The sequence below is a fragment of the Ursus arctos genome, chromosome X (genome assembly GCF_023065955.2).
Source record: "Ursus arctos isolate Adak ecotype North America chromosome X, UrsArc2.0, whole genome shotgun sequence".
In the NCBI taxonomy this organism is placed as follows: domain Eukaryota; kingdom Metazoa; phylum Chordata; class Mammalia; order Carnivora; family Ursidae; genus Ursus; species Ursus arctos.
Genome location: NC_079873.1, coordinates 40494899 through 40510531, shown reverse-complemented (window position 1 = coordinate 40510531; position 15633 = coordinate 40494899). Strand labels below are relative to the sequence as shown.

The 15633-nt window shown below is 47.8% G+C and overlaps 1 protein-coding gene across 9 annotated transcripts; it reads right to left on the bottom strand.

The window, feature by feature from the left end:
- Window positions 1–10169: 10169 nt before the first annotated feature.
- RBM3 (RNA binding motif protein 3) lies at window positions 10170–13944 on the bottom strand. 9 transcript variants are annotated; one of them, XM_026513366.4, is made up of 7 exons: window positions 13645–13944; window positions 12920–13039; window positions 12558–12664; window positions 11805–11910; window positions 11614–11707; window positions 11074–11156; window positions 10170–10762 (listed from the first exon to the last, which is right to left on the bottom strand). In XM_026513366.4, exons 2-6 carry the CDS (start codon window positions 13020–13022, stop codon window positions 11099–11101), a joined length of 468 nt encoding a protein of 155 aa, XP_026369151.1. In that variant the 5' UTR covers window positions 13023–13039; window positions 13645–13944; the 3' UTR covers window positions 10170–10762; window positions 11074–11098. The 9 variants fall into 9 exon arrangements, with proteins under 9 accessions (XP_026369151.1, XP_048069303.1, XP_044245329.1 ...); XM_048213346.2 differs by having other exon boundaries at window positions 11078–11159; window positions 13645–13770; XM_044389394.3 differs by having other exon boundaries at window positions 11093–11159; window positions 13645–13770.
- Window positions 13945–15633: the final 1689 nt, after the last annotated feature.

The window sequence follows — 15633 nt, the reverse complement described above, 5'->3', positions numbered from 1 at the left end:
ATCAAAAATAATCACACATGCAGAGGCTCCTAGGCTGTTCTCCAGTTCTTAAAGTGATTGACGGGCCTTCAGACAACCCTGAGATGAGAAGAGTCTGTTCTGTGGTGGGGGTGTCTGTGGGGGGTGGGGTTGGATGGTTCCAGGAAGCTTGGTCTGGGCCTGAGTCTCCAAAGGCAAAAGACAGTAAGTAGGCACAACAGGCTTTGGATCCCAAGAGGCTATTTGAACCATCCTTATTTCAACTCTAACAGGAAGTTGCAACTCTTAATTATTCATCTTTTAAAAAAGTAGTCTACATCAAATGTGGGGCTCAAATTTATTTCCCTGAGATCAAGAGTTGCATGCTCTACCAAATGAGCCAGCCAGGTGCTCCTCTAACTACTCAATGTGGTCAGGATTAACAGAAAATTGAAATACAAAGTTTAGTAGCTTCCTATTGGATCCTAACATCCATTAACTGACACAACACTCAAAACTTTTATTTTTCACACTATTTTTTGTAATATACAATCATCTTAAGTTTTAAAGCCACTTGAAATGAGAAGACACATCCAAAACAGGTATTGCACTTTGTGTGTGCTAACAAAAATAGTCTACTCTGTTTTGTATCAACAGAACACCTCCCTTGTCCATGTAACTAAGCTGTGGGTGTCTTTTTAAAATTGTTTAAAAAGATTTTATTTATTAATTAGAGAGAGAGATAGAGCACAAGCAGGGGCAGTGGCAAGCAGAGGGAGATGGAAAAGGAGGCTCCCTGCTGAGCAGAGAGCCTGATGGGCTTGATCCCAGGATCCTGGGATCATGACTCGGGCTAAAGGCAGATGTTTAACAGACTGAGCCACACAGGCGCCCCTATGGATGTCTTTTTAAATACCTTCTATTTGATGATTGCTAAAAAACTTTCACTGCACAAACATGTAACCACTAACATTTATTGGCTAATATGCTGGACACTGGTGATTTACATGTATTAATCCATTTAATCCTAGTAACTGAATGTTGTGGGTCTCCTTACTACCCCCACTTACAGATGAGGAAAGCTGAAGCCCAGGGAGTTCAAGGGTGACATTTTATTGAACTGGTCTCCTATTTGTGACCGGCATTGGGGTTATTTCCAAGTTTTTTTCTTGCCATAAAGGATGCTATGACCAATGCCTTTTCCATTCACACTTTGACCTTCCCTGGAAGGGGCCCCACCCCTTCATACCACCACTCAGCTTCCAAAGAAACATGGTGGGGGGAAAAAGTACAGGAAAGTCAGGGATGCCAGCAAGACTAACCCTTTTAACTGCTGGAACTGATTTTTTTTTTGTTGTTGTTGTTTTTACAATATTCTGTAAAAATTTCAAAAATTATTTTTAAAATTTCACCCCCTATAATGCTATAAGATACTAGATAAAACCTAATGACAGGGTTGTTGTAAGTAGGAATGAGCTAATGCATGGAACGTGTTCACAACACCTGTTGCATGACTGCTGTTGTTCTGAGAAGTACTACAGTACTTTTCAGAAGGCAGTATAACTTGGCTACTGCTGTAGGCTCTGCCAAATAGGAGCTCCGATCTTGGGCAAATCACTTAAATCCTCTGTGACTCAGTCTCCTCATCTGAAAAAAACTGCGTCACAGGGCTATAGGGAGGACTAAATGAGTTAATACTTGTAAAGCTTAGACGAGCATCTGGAGAAGAGAAAATACCCACTAAAGGTCGACTACTGTCGGTTGTTTTAAGAACTTTTCCCAGTAACAGATCCATGTGCCAGAGGTAGTTCTGGTGCAGAAACAATGTGAATTAACAACCACAGCCACTTCGTGCATTTGTTGTGTTTTGCATTTTTTTCTAAAATATTTACACACTCTCACTGGATTTAAAAGGGGTTTTGAGGGGCACCTGGGTGGCTCAGTAGGTTAAGCATCTGCCTTCGCCTCAGGACATGATCCCAGAGTCCTGGGATCGAGCCCCGCATCGGGCTCCTTGCTTGGTGGGGAGCCTGCTTCTCCCTCTCCCTCTGCTGCTCCCCCTGCTTGTGCTCTCTGTCAGATAAATAAATAAAAATCTTTAATAAAATTAAAGGGGGTTTTGAACAAATTGGTGACAGAAGTTACTTTCAGTTTGCTGGGAGCTTGGCGAGAAAGTTGCAGAATTTATCTGCAAGAATGGCAGGCAGGTCAGTGGGCGGGGAAAGAAGGGTCTCAGGGCTGGGGATATCAAATCATCAGAGGCAGCTCGTGGAGGCTGGCGGTGACCTTGGTTGCAATCATGACATCTAGAGAAAAAAGCTGAAGCCCATGGGGGACAAGTCCCACTCACTCTAACAGGACTTGGGGCTATTTTACTGTTAGATTGATGGTTAAGGGCCCTAGCCAGATGAACAAACAGATTTGGACAGAAAAGACGGTAAGCCCGAGCTGTTTGGAGATAACACCACATCACAATAGCGACTCGAGCAATGGCGGAAACAGGCAGGGACTATGTCTTTCCTGGGCTCTTCTTTCCTTCATGTGCCTGCTCCCCATTTGGTACCCCCTAGTTTAGAAATGCAAAGGTAAGCACTGGGCCACACTGGCTGTGTCCACTTCTCATTACTAAGACAGGCTGACAGCAAACCGGAAGTCGGGCCCCATCATCAGGAACAAAAAGCAGTGCAATTTGAGGGAAAGCCTGGCTGGCTTGGGGTGACAAGGGTATGCTGAGAATCAAGACCAAAGAGCAAAATGGGAACCGTGGAGCCGTGGTGGAAGTGGAGTACTGAGTCCTTTTTCACTTACCTTACCCCTGAAGTTTCTTCCTAAACGGGACAAGTGGGGGTTGCGACATAAGCTCGTAACTTAAATGTTACCATTTCCTGACGGGAAAACATTTGCCTCTGAAGCCAAAGTTCTCCTAATCTCCAAAGTCTTAATGGTAATAACTCTCCATGGCCTGAGTCATGAAGTTTGGTTAGTGTTGCTGAGCTGTGGGAGAAGGGAGGGGGATGAGAAAGGAATTGAAGCTGGAACCTGAACGAAAAGGAGCCAGATACACACAGCTCTGGACGCCGAATGTGTGGATAAGGCCAATGAAGCTGGTCAGTGACTGACTCAGAGGTGGGGGGAATCACTTCACAGGGCTGGAACTGGGGTCACTCTGCTCTTAAGATCTCAATTCCATTTACTCAGTGAAGGATTCGGGGCCAGACTGTGGGCCTGGGAAAGACTGGGCCCTGGGTTTGGTACCTCATTGCCCAGCAATATAGATAAATGGGCACGGCCCTCGATTCTTCACACTTTTTTCTGCTAATACACTGAACTGCATCGCATCGCTCTTCGAATATTAAGGTGCCCTTGCTTTCCTGAGATCAGCCTTGCCCGGTCTCGGTGACAGCCAGAATTTACCAGGCTCTTACTACATTCATCTTCTATAACTGTCACGGACTACCCTAGTGAGGCAGGTGTGACATTTAGCTCTGCTGTGAAGATGAGGAAGGTGAGCCCTGGAGGGGTTTACCACCCATGGTCACAGACGCAGAAGATACTAGAACTAGCATCTGGACTCAGGCAAGAAGTTGGACTAGACTCATTTTCTTATCCTGGACGCTGGAAACCACCAAACCCTGGTAGCCAGCCAGCCGTGCTGACAATGAGTGCTCTATCCCTCTCCTCTCTATACACCCCCGGCACCAAGGCTCAGCTCGATCTCCCCTCGGGTCCCTTTTGACCTCCTGCACTGGCAGGGTCCACCCCGAAATCCACAAAGGCTGCCAGCTGCCGTGAGGAGCCGCTCTCGGGCCTCCTCTCCACCTTCTCCCCCTTGCTGCTCTTACTCAATCAGGTTAGGTTCCAGCCACGCTGGCTTTCTCGCACATCCTTTGAACACTGCACAAACTGTTCTTGGGCTCTGGAACGCTCTCTCCTGGGCTCTTAGTGAACACTTCCACTCATCCTACGGTGATGTTACTAATAACAAGTGCTCTGTGCCAGGCACTGTCCTAAGCACTTTACGGACGCAGAAAAACATTTAATCCTCAGAGCAACCCTATGAAATTGGTACTATTACGCCGTGTCAGAGATGGGGAAGTGGAGGGAAAGAGCTGAAGTGACCTGCCCCGAGCCGGTCACTAAGTGCTAGGGCTGGATTTGAACCCGGACCACCTGGCTCTGGGAATCCTTGCTCTTAACCACTACGCTAACACCAGCTCCCCAACTGCTCTGTGTAAGCTCCTCTAGTGTGTATTCATAACAAGTACTTTCTCTCACCCACCTCCCCTCATTTGACCCATCAGCAAATCCCGTCAGTTCCACCTTCAGAATGTACCCAGAACGCAACCTCGCCTCTTCACGTCCACGGCCACCACCACCATTGCTGGCCTCAACTACTTCTGCCCCCAGCCCTCCCTGTCTGCTCTCATAGCAGCCAGAGGGTCCCGCTATAACCCAAGCCAGCCCGCAGCCCTCCTCTGCTCACACCCTTGTCCTGCCTCCATCTCTCAGAGAAAAGCCCCAAGTCCTCCCTGCAGCCAGTGAGGCCTAAAAGGACCAGGCCCCGTCACTTCTCCAACCTCACCTCCTGCCACTGGCGCCCTCGCTCCCCCTGCTCCTGCCACCCTGACCTTCTTGCTGTTCCTCACGCACACCAAATGAGCTCCCACCTCGGGGACTTTCCACTTGCTTGCATTTCCTTCTGCCTCTAATTCTCCTCTCCCAGATGTCAAGGCAAGTCTAGGCGGACAGATTTGGTCAGTAAGGAAACGAGCCCTCGTTTGACTGAGAGATTACTTACAGACAGCAAAAGCAGGGCTGGCCACAGATGCCAGCCCGTGTCCCACATTCTAGGTAACACCAAAACGAAAGGGGCCAGATGACTGCAGCACGGATGGTAGGACACCCTGTTGCTAAGGAGCTCATGCCATGCTAGGCAGTTCTACAGCCGTAAGTCGGGAGGAAAGGGATGGAAAGCCTCATACCTGACCAGATCCGTGGGTGATGTAAAACCGCCTCATGACAGCCTCTTTGGTAGACAAGGAGTGAGAAATGGCCTCACAGCGGTTCCTCACAAGCCTCTTGTGCTTTGTGTTCTGAGGATCACAGGGCGTTCTGCCAATACTTAGATCAGCCTGCCTACGTGGCCTATGTGGAGACGTGCAAGGCAGCCCGAGTGCCATGGCGGAACCATTCCTCCGCACCAGAGAGCCTCCTGGCTTGCTCTCCCCCGCTATCACTATCTTCAAGTTTCTGTTGAAAGGCTACCTCCTGAGTAGCCTTCCCTGGCCAGCTTGCATAAAAGAGCACATCCCATCACTCCCCACGCCCTTGGCTTTAATTCTTGCCACTCCCTAACATTATGTTAGACATGGATTTATTACTTTACTGTCTTTAGACCCCACCATGACATGATTCCTAAGGGAAAGAAATGTATCCATTGCTGTTCCTACAATTATCTGTCACACATAACAAATGCTAACATTTGGGACGCCTGGATGGCTCAGTCAGTTGAGTGTCTGACTTCGGCTCAGGTCATGGTCAGTTGGTTGAGCGTCATGGTCTCAGGGTCCCGGGACAGAGCCCTGAAGATGGCTCCACGCTCAGCGGGCAGTGTGCTTGTCCTTCTCCCTCTGCCCTTTACCCCCACCCCTGCCCGTGCTCTCAAATAAATAAAATCTTAAAAAGAACACACACAAAAAAAACCCCAAATGCTAACATTTGACCACATGTAACTACCACTGTTTTAGGTGCTTCCCATATCTTAACTCATTTAATGGGCTACCTTTATAATCCCCCCTTTTACAGGCCAGGAGAGAGGTTTTAAGAGGTCCTGGGTATGGAGGTTGGAAGGCAGGACCTCCAGTGCCGGGCAAAGGGATAGTCCTTCTGCCTGGAAAAGCCAAAGGGGTCGTGAGATCTGTGATTGGGGCGGGGAAGCAGGATGGGGTTCTAGGGCCAGTATCTGGAAAATAACAATGTCAGATGCCAAGAAAGAGAAGCTACTAGTATTTATACAATGGGGTTTCTTGAGGCCTTTGGAGTAGAAATGCCTGTGACTATGGAGAGGCCTTTGGAGGACAGGGCAAGACAGCAGAAAATAGCTCACGGCTACCCACCTCCCATGCCGATGCTGAGGTCTAACCAACCACCCCCTCAGTTTTGTGTTACAGAAAATCTCGAACTTACAATGGTGTTGATAAAATGAACTTTCATGTACCTATCACAGAGATTCAACAATTATAAACACACAGCATTTTTTCAAAATGCAGGCTCCACAAGCATTTGAGGGGTTCGGGCCAGCTGTTTTGTTAAGATGCAATGAAGTGGGGGCGCCTGGGTGGCTCAGGTGGTTAAGCATCTGCCTTCGTCTCAGGTCATGATCCCAGGGTTCTGGGATTGAGTCCCACATCGGGCTCCCTGCTCAGCAGGGAGCCTCCTTCTCCTTCCCCCTCTGCCTCTCCCCCTGCTGTGCTCTCTGTCAAGTAAATAAAATCTTTTTTAAAAAGATTTTATTCATTTGAGAGAAAGAGAGCAAGCACAAGCAGGGGGAGAGGCAGAGGGAGAGGGAGAAGCAGACTCCCTGCTGAGCTGGGAGCCCCATAGGGGGATAGGGGGCTCGATCCTACGACCTGGAGATCATGCCCTGAGCCGAAGGCAGAAGCTTAACAATCTGAGCCACCCAGGTGCCCCTAGTAAATAAAATCTAAAAAAAAAAAAAAAGAAAGAAAGAAAGAAAAAAAGAAAAAAAAGATACAATGAAGTGGTAAACACCAGGGTACTTTCCCCACTTCATGAGCCTTTCTTCCACTTACATCAACAAATGGGTGGACTGGACTCCAGGGAGAAAAATATACCTGTTACTATGGATTACAATCATAAGGGTTAAAATAGAGACTGCAAATCTTGTGTTCAGACAACTATTAAGAACTAGAAAAAGCAAAGGAAAATTCCAAAGATGAGTTTTACTTAAAGGAAGCTTAAAATTAAGTTAAAAAATTTGACTCAACATTGTACTAGGAATGTTTATACAGAACGCCATGGACTGTTTTCGACAATTTAGGAGCTTTAACTTTGTGCATTCTCTGTATGTTAAGACCACCCATTAGGATCTGGGGCAGCGCTCCATAACCACTTTTTTTGCAGTATATTGCATGCATTTGCACACTAAGAGGAAAAAATAGGTTATGAAAAGCTCTGGGGTGTTTGGCTGGCTCAGTCGGAAGGGCATGAGACTGTTTTGGGGTTGTGAGTTTGAGCCCCAGGATGCGTGTAGAGATTACTTAAAAAAATAAAAAGATTATGAAGCGCTCCAAGTCAGGTCTTGTACCCAATTTGAAAAAAACCGCTTCTAGTTTCTCAGATCTTTAAGCACTCTGAATGATAAAGGATCATAGCCTTTATGTTAGCCTGGGGAGGGGTTGGGGGGTAGTGGAAGAAGGCAGCTGGGCAGGGACAGGTTTTGTCCTGAGCAGCAGTCGTGGAACACTGGCTACTGATCATTATCCGATATGCCTTCTTACATACATAACTAGTCACAGCAGCTTATTTTGAAAAGGCTTTTCAACATTTCCTACACCCCCAAGTCCAGGAGTGTGAGGGCCAAGGGTGCGGGTGTACTCTCAGTAATTTGCCATGTCCTAAAACGCCCATCTGGTGGGCACTATTATTCCCATCTTACACATGTTGAATCTGAGGCAAAGAAATGAAGCTGTTAAGCAGGATGTGCAAGGTGTTTCCAGCCCACATGGGGTGGGAAGGGTCAGGGCCTTGGATTTATTCTTGACATGGGCAGGCAGGGGGTGGGGTATCTAAAAGAAGGGTTGGGTCAAGGTTTTTGGTCTAGGCAAGATCCAGGGCTTGTAAATACAAGGCTCTGCAGACCAGGGATTTGGTTTTCCCAAGCCTTGGGACAGAGGTCCTCAAGGAACCTCTGTATGGGAGCTTCCAGTCTCCGTGGGTTCCTGAGGAGCATGCGCACTAGTGAAACTCCGGTCAAACTGAAGCAGAGGACTAATAAGCATTTTACAGGGGCCTGGAGCCCCATATCTGGAAATTTTATTGATCAGCAATTGCAGTGAAGAAAACCAAGAGTCCTCTAAACCTTTTTCTTTAGAGCAAATCCACAAGACTGGGCCGGATTACAAGGCATCTTCTTTTTTTTTTTAGATTTTATTTATTTATTTGACAGAGATAGAGACAGCCAGTGAGAGAGGGAACACAAGCAGGGGGAGTGGGAGAGGAAGAAGCAGGCTCATAGCAGAGGAGCCTGATGTGGGGCTCGATCCCGGAACGCCAGGATCACGCCCTGAGCCGAAGGCAGACGCTTAACGACTGCGCCACCCAGGCGCCCCTACGAGGCATCTTCTATTTAAGTAAGCTTTATGCCCAACGTGGGGCTTGAACTCACAACCCTGAAAATCAAGGATCACATGCTCTACCAGCTGAGCCAGCTAGGAGCCCCTACAAGGCACCTTCTAACATCAGGAGAGCAGAGCAGGTGTAGGAGGCCGTGGCCTTTATTGATGTCACTTAGGGGATCACTTTGTTGCAGGAGCTCTGTGGTCGATTACGGATCTTGCCTCAAGCCACACCAAGGGCAAAGACATTTCACTACCCAACAGGCAAGGAGCAGGTGCCCCCCTTCCCCCTGGTAATGGTGCTCCTCCTGCCAGTCCCCACTGCCTCGGCTCTCCCAAGACCCAGCAAAGAACGCCTCCTCAGACCAATTACCCAATACTAACCAGCAGTGGTAGCCGCAATGCCCCTTTCCTGGCTCAGTGGGACAGTCAGGAGGTGTGAGAAGTTCCCTAGTCTCCACCCACTTGCCAAAGCAGATTCATGACTGCTTGGAAGAGTCCCTTGGAGCCTGTCCCAACCAGCTGGGGTCAGGGAGGTGGGCTCCCAATACTGGGACGCTTCCAATACCCGGACTCTCCCAATACAGGAACCTACAGTTTCAGTCAGTTATGGGAGCTGTAAAACACCAGACTGGGTGACTTACCAATTTCTCAGTTCTGGAGGCTGAATCTATAGGGTGCCAGCATGGTTGAGCTCTGGTGAGTGCTTTCCCAGACTACCAACTTCTTACAAGAAGTGGCTGAGAACAGAAGGGGGAAGCTTTCTTGTAACTCATGAGGGCACCACCCTTCATGACCTTATCTAATCCTCATCGCTCCACCCCTCCTCAAGGACCTCACCTCCTAACACCATCACACTGGGGTTTCCATACAGGCTTTTTGAGGGAAACCCATTGACTTCATTAACACACACCCCATTAAGATCTGGTGGTACTTGACTTTTGTATCAACCAGGTGGAAGCTGCGGACACAACTGATGAGGAACTCCAAAAGGAGGGATAACGCCAATAGGACTCCAATGCAGCCTTCAGAAACAGGACCAAAGGGAGTATCAGGAGTGAGGAACTAAGACCAGCTACAGGTACAAAAGCAGGCCCAACCACTGCCGCTGCCTTACCATCAAAGACCCTCACACCCCCCCAAGACTGAATCCCTGTGAATAAGAGTTTCGCTAACTCTTCTCAATGACTGTACATGCCTATTAAATGCACTTAACCTTCAAGAAGAAATGTAAAATGCCCATGAAGCTGAGGCACACAGGTTAAGTGTCCTACCCAAGGTCAAATAGCTGGAGAGCAACAGAGACTTCATCTGAATCCTGGAATCTGAATCCAGAGTCTGAACTCTTAGAACCTTGTTTTCAAACCAGGATTCTTCCAAATGTTCCTCAAATGGGAGTTTAGTACACTTCCTCCACCTCCCAACATTTTAGTCAGAAGAAACTGGAAATGCTCTTTATGACAGGGTTTAACTCGACCAGGTGCTCAAATTCTCAGAACAATCCTGCAAGGAGGGCACCCACTGATGCTCTGAGAGGCTTGGGAGACTCAAAGCCAAGCAGTCTGATTCCCAAGCTGACAATGATCAAAACAATAGTGGCAAAACAATAGGACCAAGAGGCCATCTCAGGAAACCCAATTCCAGCAACAGTATTTATTTCCTCTTTAACCCCCACCACCCCCACACTTCACGTATACCCAAAGGGAACCGAACTTTCAGCTGGAGGTGTCTACTCTTATGGCAACTGCTGCTTAACCCGCAACTGAATTCTTTCCTAAAAGCCTGCCTTCTTGATCTTCCATTTTTAGTTTGAAAACTGGGTTGAGCAAAGAAAAACCACATTATCAGTATCAGTTCGTTTTCATGTTTCAACTTTTTATTAAGCTCCGTGAAAGACAACCTAAAATGCTAAATGAGACACAACAGAATATGTTTTCTTCCAGTACTAAAAAAAAGGACATTCACAAATATTTTAAGAAACTTCTCTATACTCAGGGTGGTGACCTTGAATAAAAAACCCACCTCTAAGTGTGTTGATTTCTTCCACTTGCATTTGAAAATTGTTTCCTACTCATGATTAACATTGTATACAGGCTTTTAAATGCCCCTAAATGCACATTATCTTTTTTCTTTTTTTTTTAAAAAAGCAGTCTGAACAAACATTTTTTGCCATGATCAGTAATCCTGAGAGCCCAAACTGAAAAACTGGTAAAAGGGAAAAATACCCAGACTCTACAAATGTCCCAAGATTAGTATTTAAAAGGGAGAAATTTTAGAAAACACATGGGAGCTTTCTAAAAGGTCTTTCTGACAGCTACCTTGGGAGCTCATTTCAAAAATAGAAGTTGATGTACTAAAACAGATGTGTCAGTGCAGCTCCAAAAATCTTTATAAATACAGCCATTTGGAAGGATGATCCTGGATCAGAAGTTTTATTCCTTGTGTATCTGAGAACAGTAAGAAGGGGGAGAATTGTAATGTTGGGAAGGCAGAGGCACACACGCTCACCTCCCAGGGTTGATAAGGACTGCTGAGCCATGCCGCTCCATCTCCTCCAAGCCCAGCAAGGATTACAGGGGAGACAGGTTTTTAGACATCCCCTCCCAACAGCAGACTAGCTCTGACAGGCACCTGAGAGCAAAGGAAGCCTAGGAATTGTGTCAGGTGGGCCAGGTGAAGTGAGTGCAGGCAGGAGGAAAGGCTGAGTGGACAGGACTGGTGGACAGAAGTCCGCTCAGTGGCAACATATAAGCCTCACCTACATTAGGTGCACATGCCTCATCTCAGTTGTCGTAATTGTCTCTGTAATTTCCTCCTGAGTAGCGATCATAACCACCCTGGCTTCTGGGAGAAAACATACATGGCAGTTAGCAAGAATGTAACCCAGACACCTGGGTATTAAAAACCACACATATTTACACATCCTATCATGTTCTGTGTGTTATTATACGCACTTTAACATATAAAACAGATGTATCAAACGTACACTGTACAGAAATCACATAATTACGTGGCATGTAAGTTGCATATGGAATATTAAACACTAACACAATATAACCAACACGAAACAATAAACATGTGTTATTACCATTTACCATATCACAACTTCATTATCTTACAATTTACCAGTGCATTATACTGAACTCAAAACATACTAAGTGTCATAAAGTTTCATTACAATTTGTAAAAACGAACACACTAGTTAACACCAAGATGAGCTATGAATGAACTCTCAGGCAGCTGAGCTCTTAAGAAGAAGGCAGCACCACCAGAGTACCCCAATCCCTTGGCTACCCACCTGCCACCATAGTCTCTGGACCTTCCATATCCATACCCATATCCTCCAGGTCGACTGTCATATCTGCCACTCCCATAGCCCTGGTCCCCACCACCTATAGCAGATTAAGAAAAAAGTTGAAAGGCAGCTGTCCAGACGTAAGTCACTAATAAGCCACTCTTCCCCATATCCAAACTCACCACTGCACTTACCTCTAGAGTAGCTGCGACCACGCCCATGGGCCCCAAAGGCACCCCCTCTAGTTCCCCTGGCCGACTTGCCCGCGTGATCCACACGGATCTGGCGACCATCCAGAGACTACGTGTGGGGAGACACAAGGAGGATGGGTTGGTGGTCAAACAAGACAGTGGTGAGGGAAGAATGGGTAGGGCAAGTGGGCAAAAGAGCCCAGAAACTTCTGCTGGGCACCAGGTTCTGGGTGCCATGTTCCAGAACAAGCTCCTTTGACCAGAATGGCTTTATCAGGAGCTATAGAATCCCACAAAATGACCTGAATCCACCGTGTTCCCCCTGCTACTACTTACATCTTGACTGAACTCAGGCTGAGTTCTCCTCCCCACTCCTATAAGCTGCCCCACTATTAGGGCTAGATAGACAGACACCTCTCTTGGTTTGAGACTTCAGAGTCCATCCCAGAAGACTCACGAGGTCCTCTCCGGGCCAGGCCCGCAGGTCTGCAGACTCTACTACCTAAGCCCAGGGCAGGTCAACCATCCACAGGTGGCTTCTCGGCCTCATGCAGGACCAGTCGTCGCCTCCCAGGCAGCCCGGCTCTGTCTGCCGCTGCCCTCCACCCCCTAGAACAGAAGGCAGTCACGCTCCTGTGAGTGGGCACTGCGGGGTTTGGTGGCCGCGCTGCCCCTAGCAGACACAGAGGGAAAAACAGAAAGAATGGTGGAAGTGGCAGATGGGGGCAAGGCCCCTATGCAGGTAGAAGACCTCACCTCTCCATTCATGGCTCTCATGGCATCTGACGCATGCTCTGGATTGGTGAAGGTGATGAAACCAAAACCCCGGGATCGCTGAGTCTCCCGGTCCTTAACAACGACCACTGGGGAAAAGAGAGAAAATGTGGGTAAGGAGAAACATAAGCAAGAAACGGTGTCAGGTGGAGGATGGACCCTTCCCACCAATCCTTAATTGAAAGTTACAGGATTCTTGTAAGACTACACCTTAGGCCTAAGAACAGAAGAAGGAATTATGTGAAAACCCAGGGTCCCGATTTTTCTCTTTCCATTTCTTGAAACGCAAGGGCCCCAGACTTTCACAAACACCCAGCTCATCATACATCTGGCCCATGTCTCACCCTCGGAAATAGGACCGAAGCTGCTGAAGTGGTCTTCCAGAGCCTGCTCATCGGTGTTGAAGTTGAGCCCTCCCACGAAAAGCTTCCCTTCTTCAGAAGACATGGCAGTGAATTCGAGTACTGCGGAGAAAGTACGAAATGGGGTGGGAGAAACCATAGAGATGAGAGATAAAGAAAAAAAAGTAGGAGCAAAGAAAGATGAAGGAAAGAAAGGGGGAGACCAAAGAAAAGAGGAAACGAAGAAGCAACTACAGACAGACCAAAAAGAAAGCCGAAAAGGCGGGAATCGGCGGTGCTGTATCAGCGAGGCAGCCATTTGAGGGCCGCCTTCGCGCATGCCCATATCATCACTACTACGCCCGTCATTTTGTGCCGCTGCGCAGGTCCACAACACCGTCGCGTTCCCCCTGCACCCGCAGAACAAGATGGCGGCGGTCACGTGGTAGTGGGGGGAAGGGCGCGCGCAAATCTCGGCTGTCGCGCGGTCACTCCCGCCACCGACGTCGCCAGTCCCTCCCAGCATTCCTCGCACTCAGATATAAAGCGCCAGCCTCCCACCAACAGAAAAGTTTCACCTCTCAGCACGGGACCCGCCCACTCGGGAGAAACCCGAGCCTACGTGTCAGAAGCCGCTGCTCTCCCCACTCGCGCACCCAGCTCCTGGCCGGCGCGGCGCACATCAGGGAGGTGAGGAGCAGCCGGCCCACAACACATGTGCTGCTTACCTGCAAATTAAGCAAAAGGACCAGAAGAACAGCTACCGTCCAGGAACGGAGAGACTGGGAAGATTGCCGCGCGGGAAGACGCTTGATAAAGCGTACGTAGCGTACACGTCACGAAACGTCCCCCGCGCGCACCAGCGTTTATGCTCATTGGCTGAAGCCAGCAAGGGGGTGGGAGGAAGGGACGGCGGAGCAAACGGGCCAATAAGCTCAGCATGCTTCCGGGAATGGAGACGATCCTTGTGTGATTGGTGCGCCCTGAGGTCCGTATCCGTTCGCTGGCCCAGCCATCTTTATCGCTATGCGCATGAACCTGTTTGTCCTCACACCTCTTTCCGTCCGTGACATCACCCTGGCCATCCTTGACGTCATACCCCCTCCCATGGGTTCTGGCGTCTTCCTCACCATCTCAGTCGTCTTCCTGTACTTCCCCAAGATGTAATTACTGTAACCTCCTTCACCTCCCAGCCCTCTCAATATCCCTCGAAGGGCCCAATGTTTTATTCCCCACTTTCCCTGTCATCCTAACCCTCCACACCTGTTAACGTCAGATCCTGCGTTTTTTCGGTGTCTGATGCTGATCCCTAAGTTTTCTTCTCTGCCCAACATCTAGCCGCCTGTCATGGGATTTTTTTTCCTGGCGTCATTCCTTCTCATTTCTGACTTCAGCCCTCCTTATCTGACAGCCTCCTGAAGCCAGTCTCTTGATTTGCCTGCCAGTAGACTGCCCCAGATTCTTTCTACAAAACAGGATGCTCCAATCTTAAGAGGGAGTAAATTCCAATCCACAGAACAATTTTGTGTCACTCAGGGTTCCTGAGCCCTTGATCCACAGAAAAGACTTTCACAGTACACGGTGAACTTATCCAAAGCAAGGAGGGGCTGAGCTCACTGTCCACGATTTGGTCTTGTCCAGCTTTCAAGGTGTCTGAGCTCCCGGTCAAGCAAGACTGGGTTAGTTGGCTCTTGGAAACTCTACATTTCTTATCCGTAGAATGGACTTGTCCAGCCTTCTAAGGGTCAGCCCTCTAAATACAGACTAGATTTGTTAACTTTCAGAGTACAGAATGGTATGCATCCACAAAATGGACTTGTCTGGCTTTTGCCATATCCAGGCCTCCTATGCCCAGGATGGACATGAATAGATTTCACATTGTGCATATACATAATGGTCTTAGGTAACCCTCAGAGAATCTGAGCCCCCATGCAAAAAAGAAGTACTTGTTTGCCTCACAAAGTGCCCGAGCTCTGATCATATTCTACAGTTCATGACACATCCTCATTGTTGTTCCATGAAAAGCTCCTCATTTTATTTATTCTCTTTTAATCCTGCACCCAACTGCTGTTCTCTTCCTTCCACAGTTAACCATTTTATTGGGTTTAAAGTGTATCTTTTTTAACCTTTCTTTCCTGATAAACGTATTTAAAGCTATGGGTTTCTTGTCTTAACTGATTTTGCTGTGTCCTACAAATTTTGCATGTAGTGTTTTTATATTATTTAGTTGTAAATATTTCTTCTTTAACATTTTATTTTTTATATATTCTTATTTATCTACTTATTTGAGAGAGAGAGTGTGGTGGGGCAGGGAGCGGGATGGGGAGTGGCGGAGGAAGAAGGAGAGAGAGAATCCCAAGGAGAGTCCCTGCCGAGCATGGAGCCTAATGTGGGGCTCAATCCCTGGACCCTGAGATCATGACCTGAGTCATGAAATCAAGAGTCGGATGCTTAACCGAGTGAGCCACCCAGGCACCCCTATTTATTTATATTTTTAAGTAAGCTCTATGCCCAACGTGGGGCTTGAACTCTCAACCCCAAGATTAAGAGTCCCATGCTCTACCGACTGAGCCAGTCAGGTGCCCCTAGTTGTAAGTCTTTTCTTTCTTTTCTTTTCTTTCTTTCTTTCTTTCTTTCTTTCTTTCTTTCTTTCTTTCTTTCTTTCTTTCTTCCTTCCTTCCTTCCTTCCTTCCTTCCTTCCTTCTTTTCTTCCTTCC

Excerpts from the sequence above, each read along its gene's own strand:
- RBM3 (XM_048213344.2), bottom strand. The coding sequence starts at position 13,022 with ATGTCTTCTGAAGAAGGGAAGCTTTTCGTGGGAGGGCTCAACTTCAAC. Across the intron at positions 12,665-12,919 it reads CTTCGGTCCTATTTCCGAGG|TGGTCGTTGTTAAGGACCGG; the intron begins GTGAGACATGGG and ends TCTTTTCCCCAG. Across the intron at positions 11,708-11,804 it reads TGGTCGCAGCTACTCTAGAG|GTGGTGGGGACCAGGGCTAT; the intron begins GTAAGTGCAGTG and ends AATCTGCTATAG.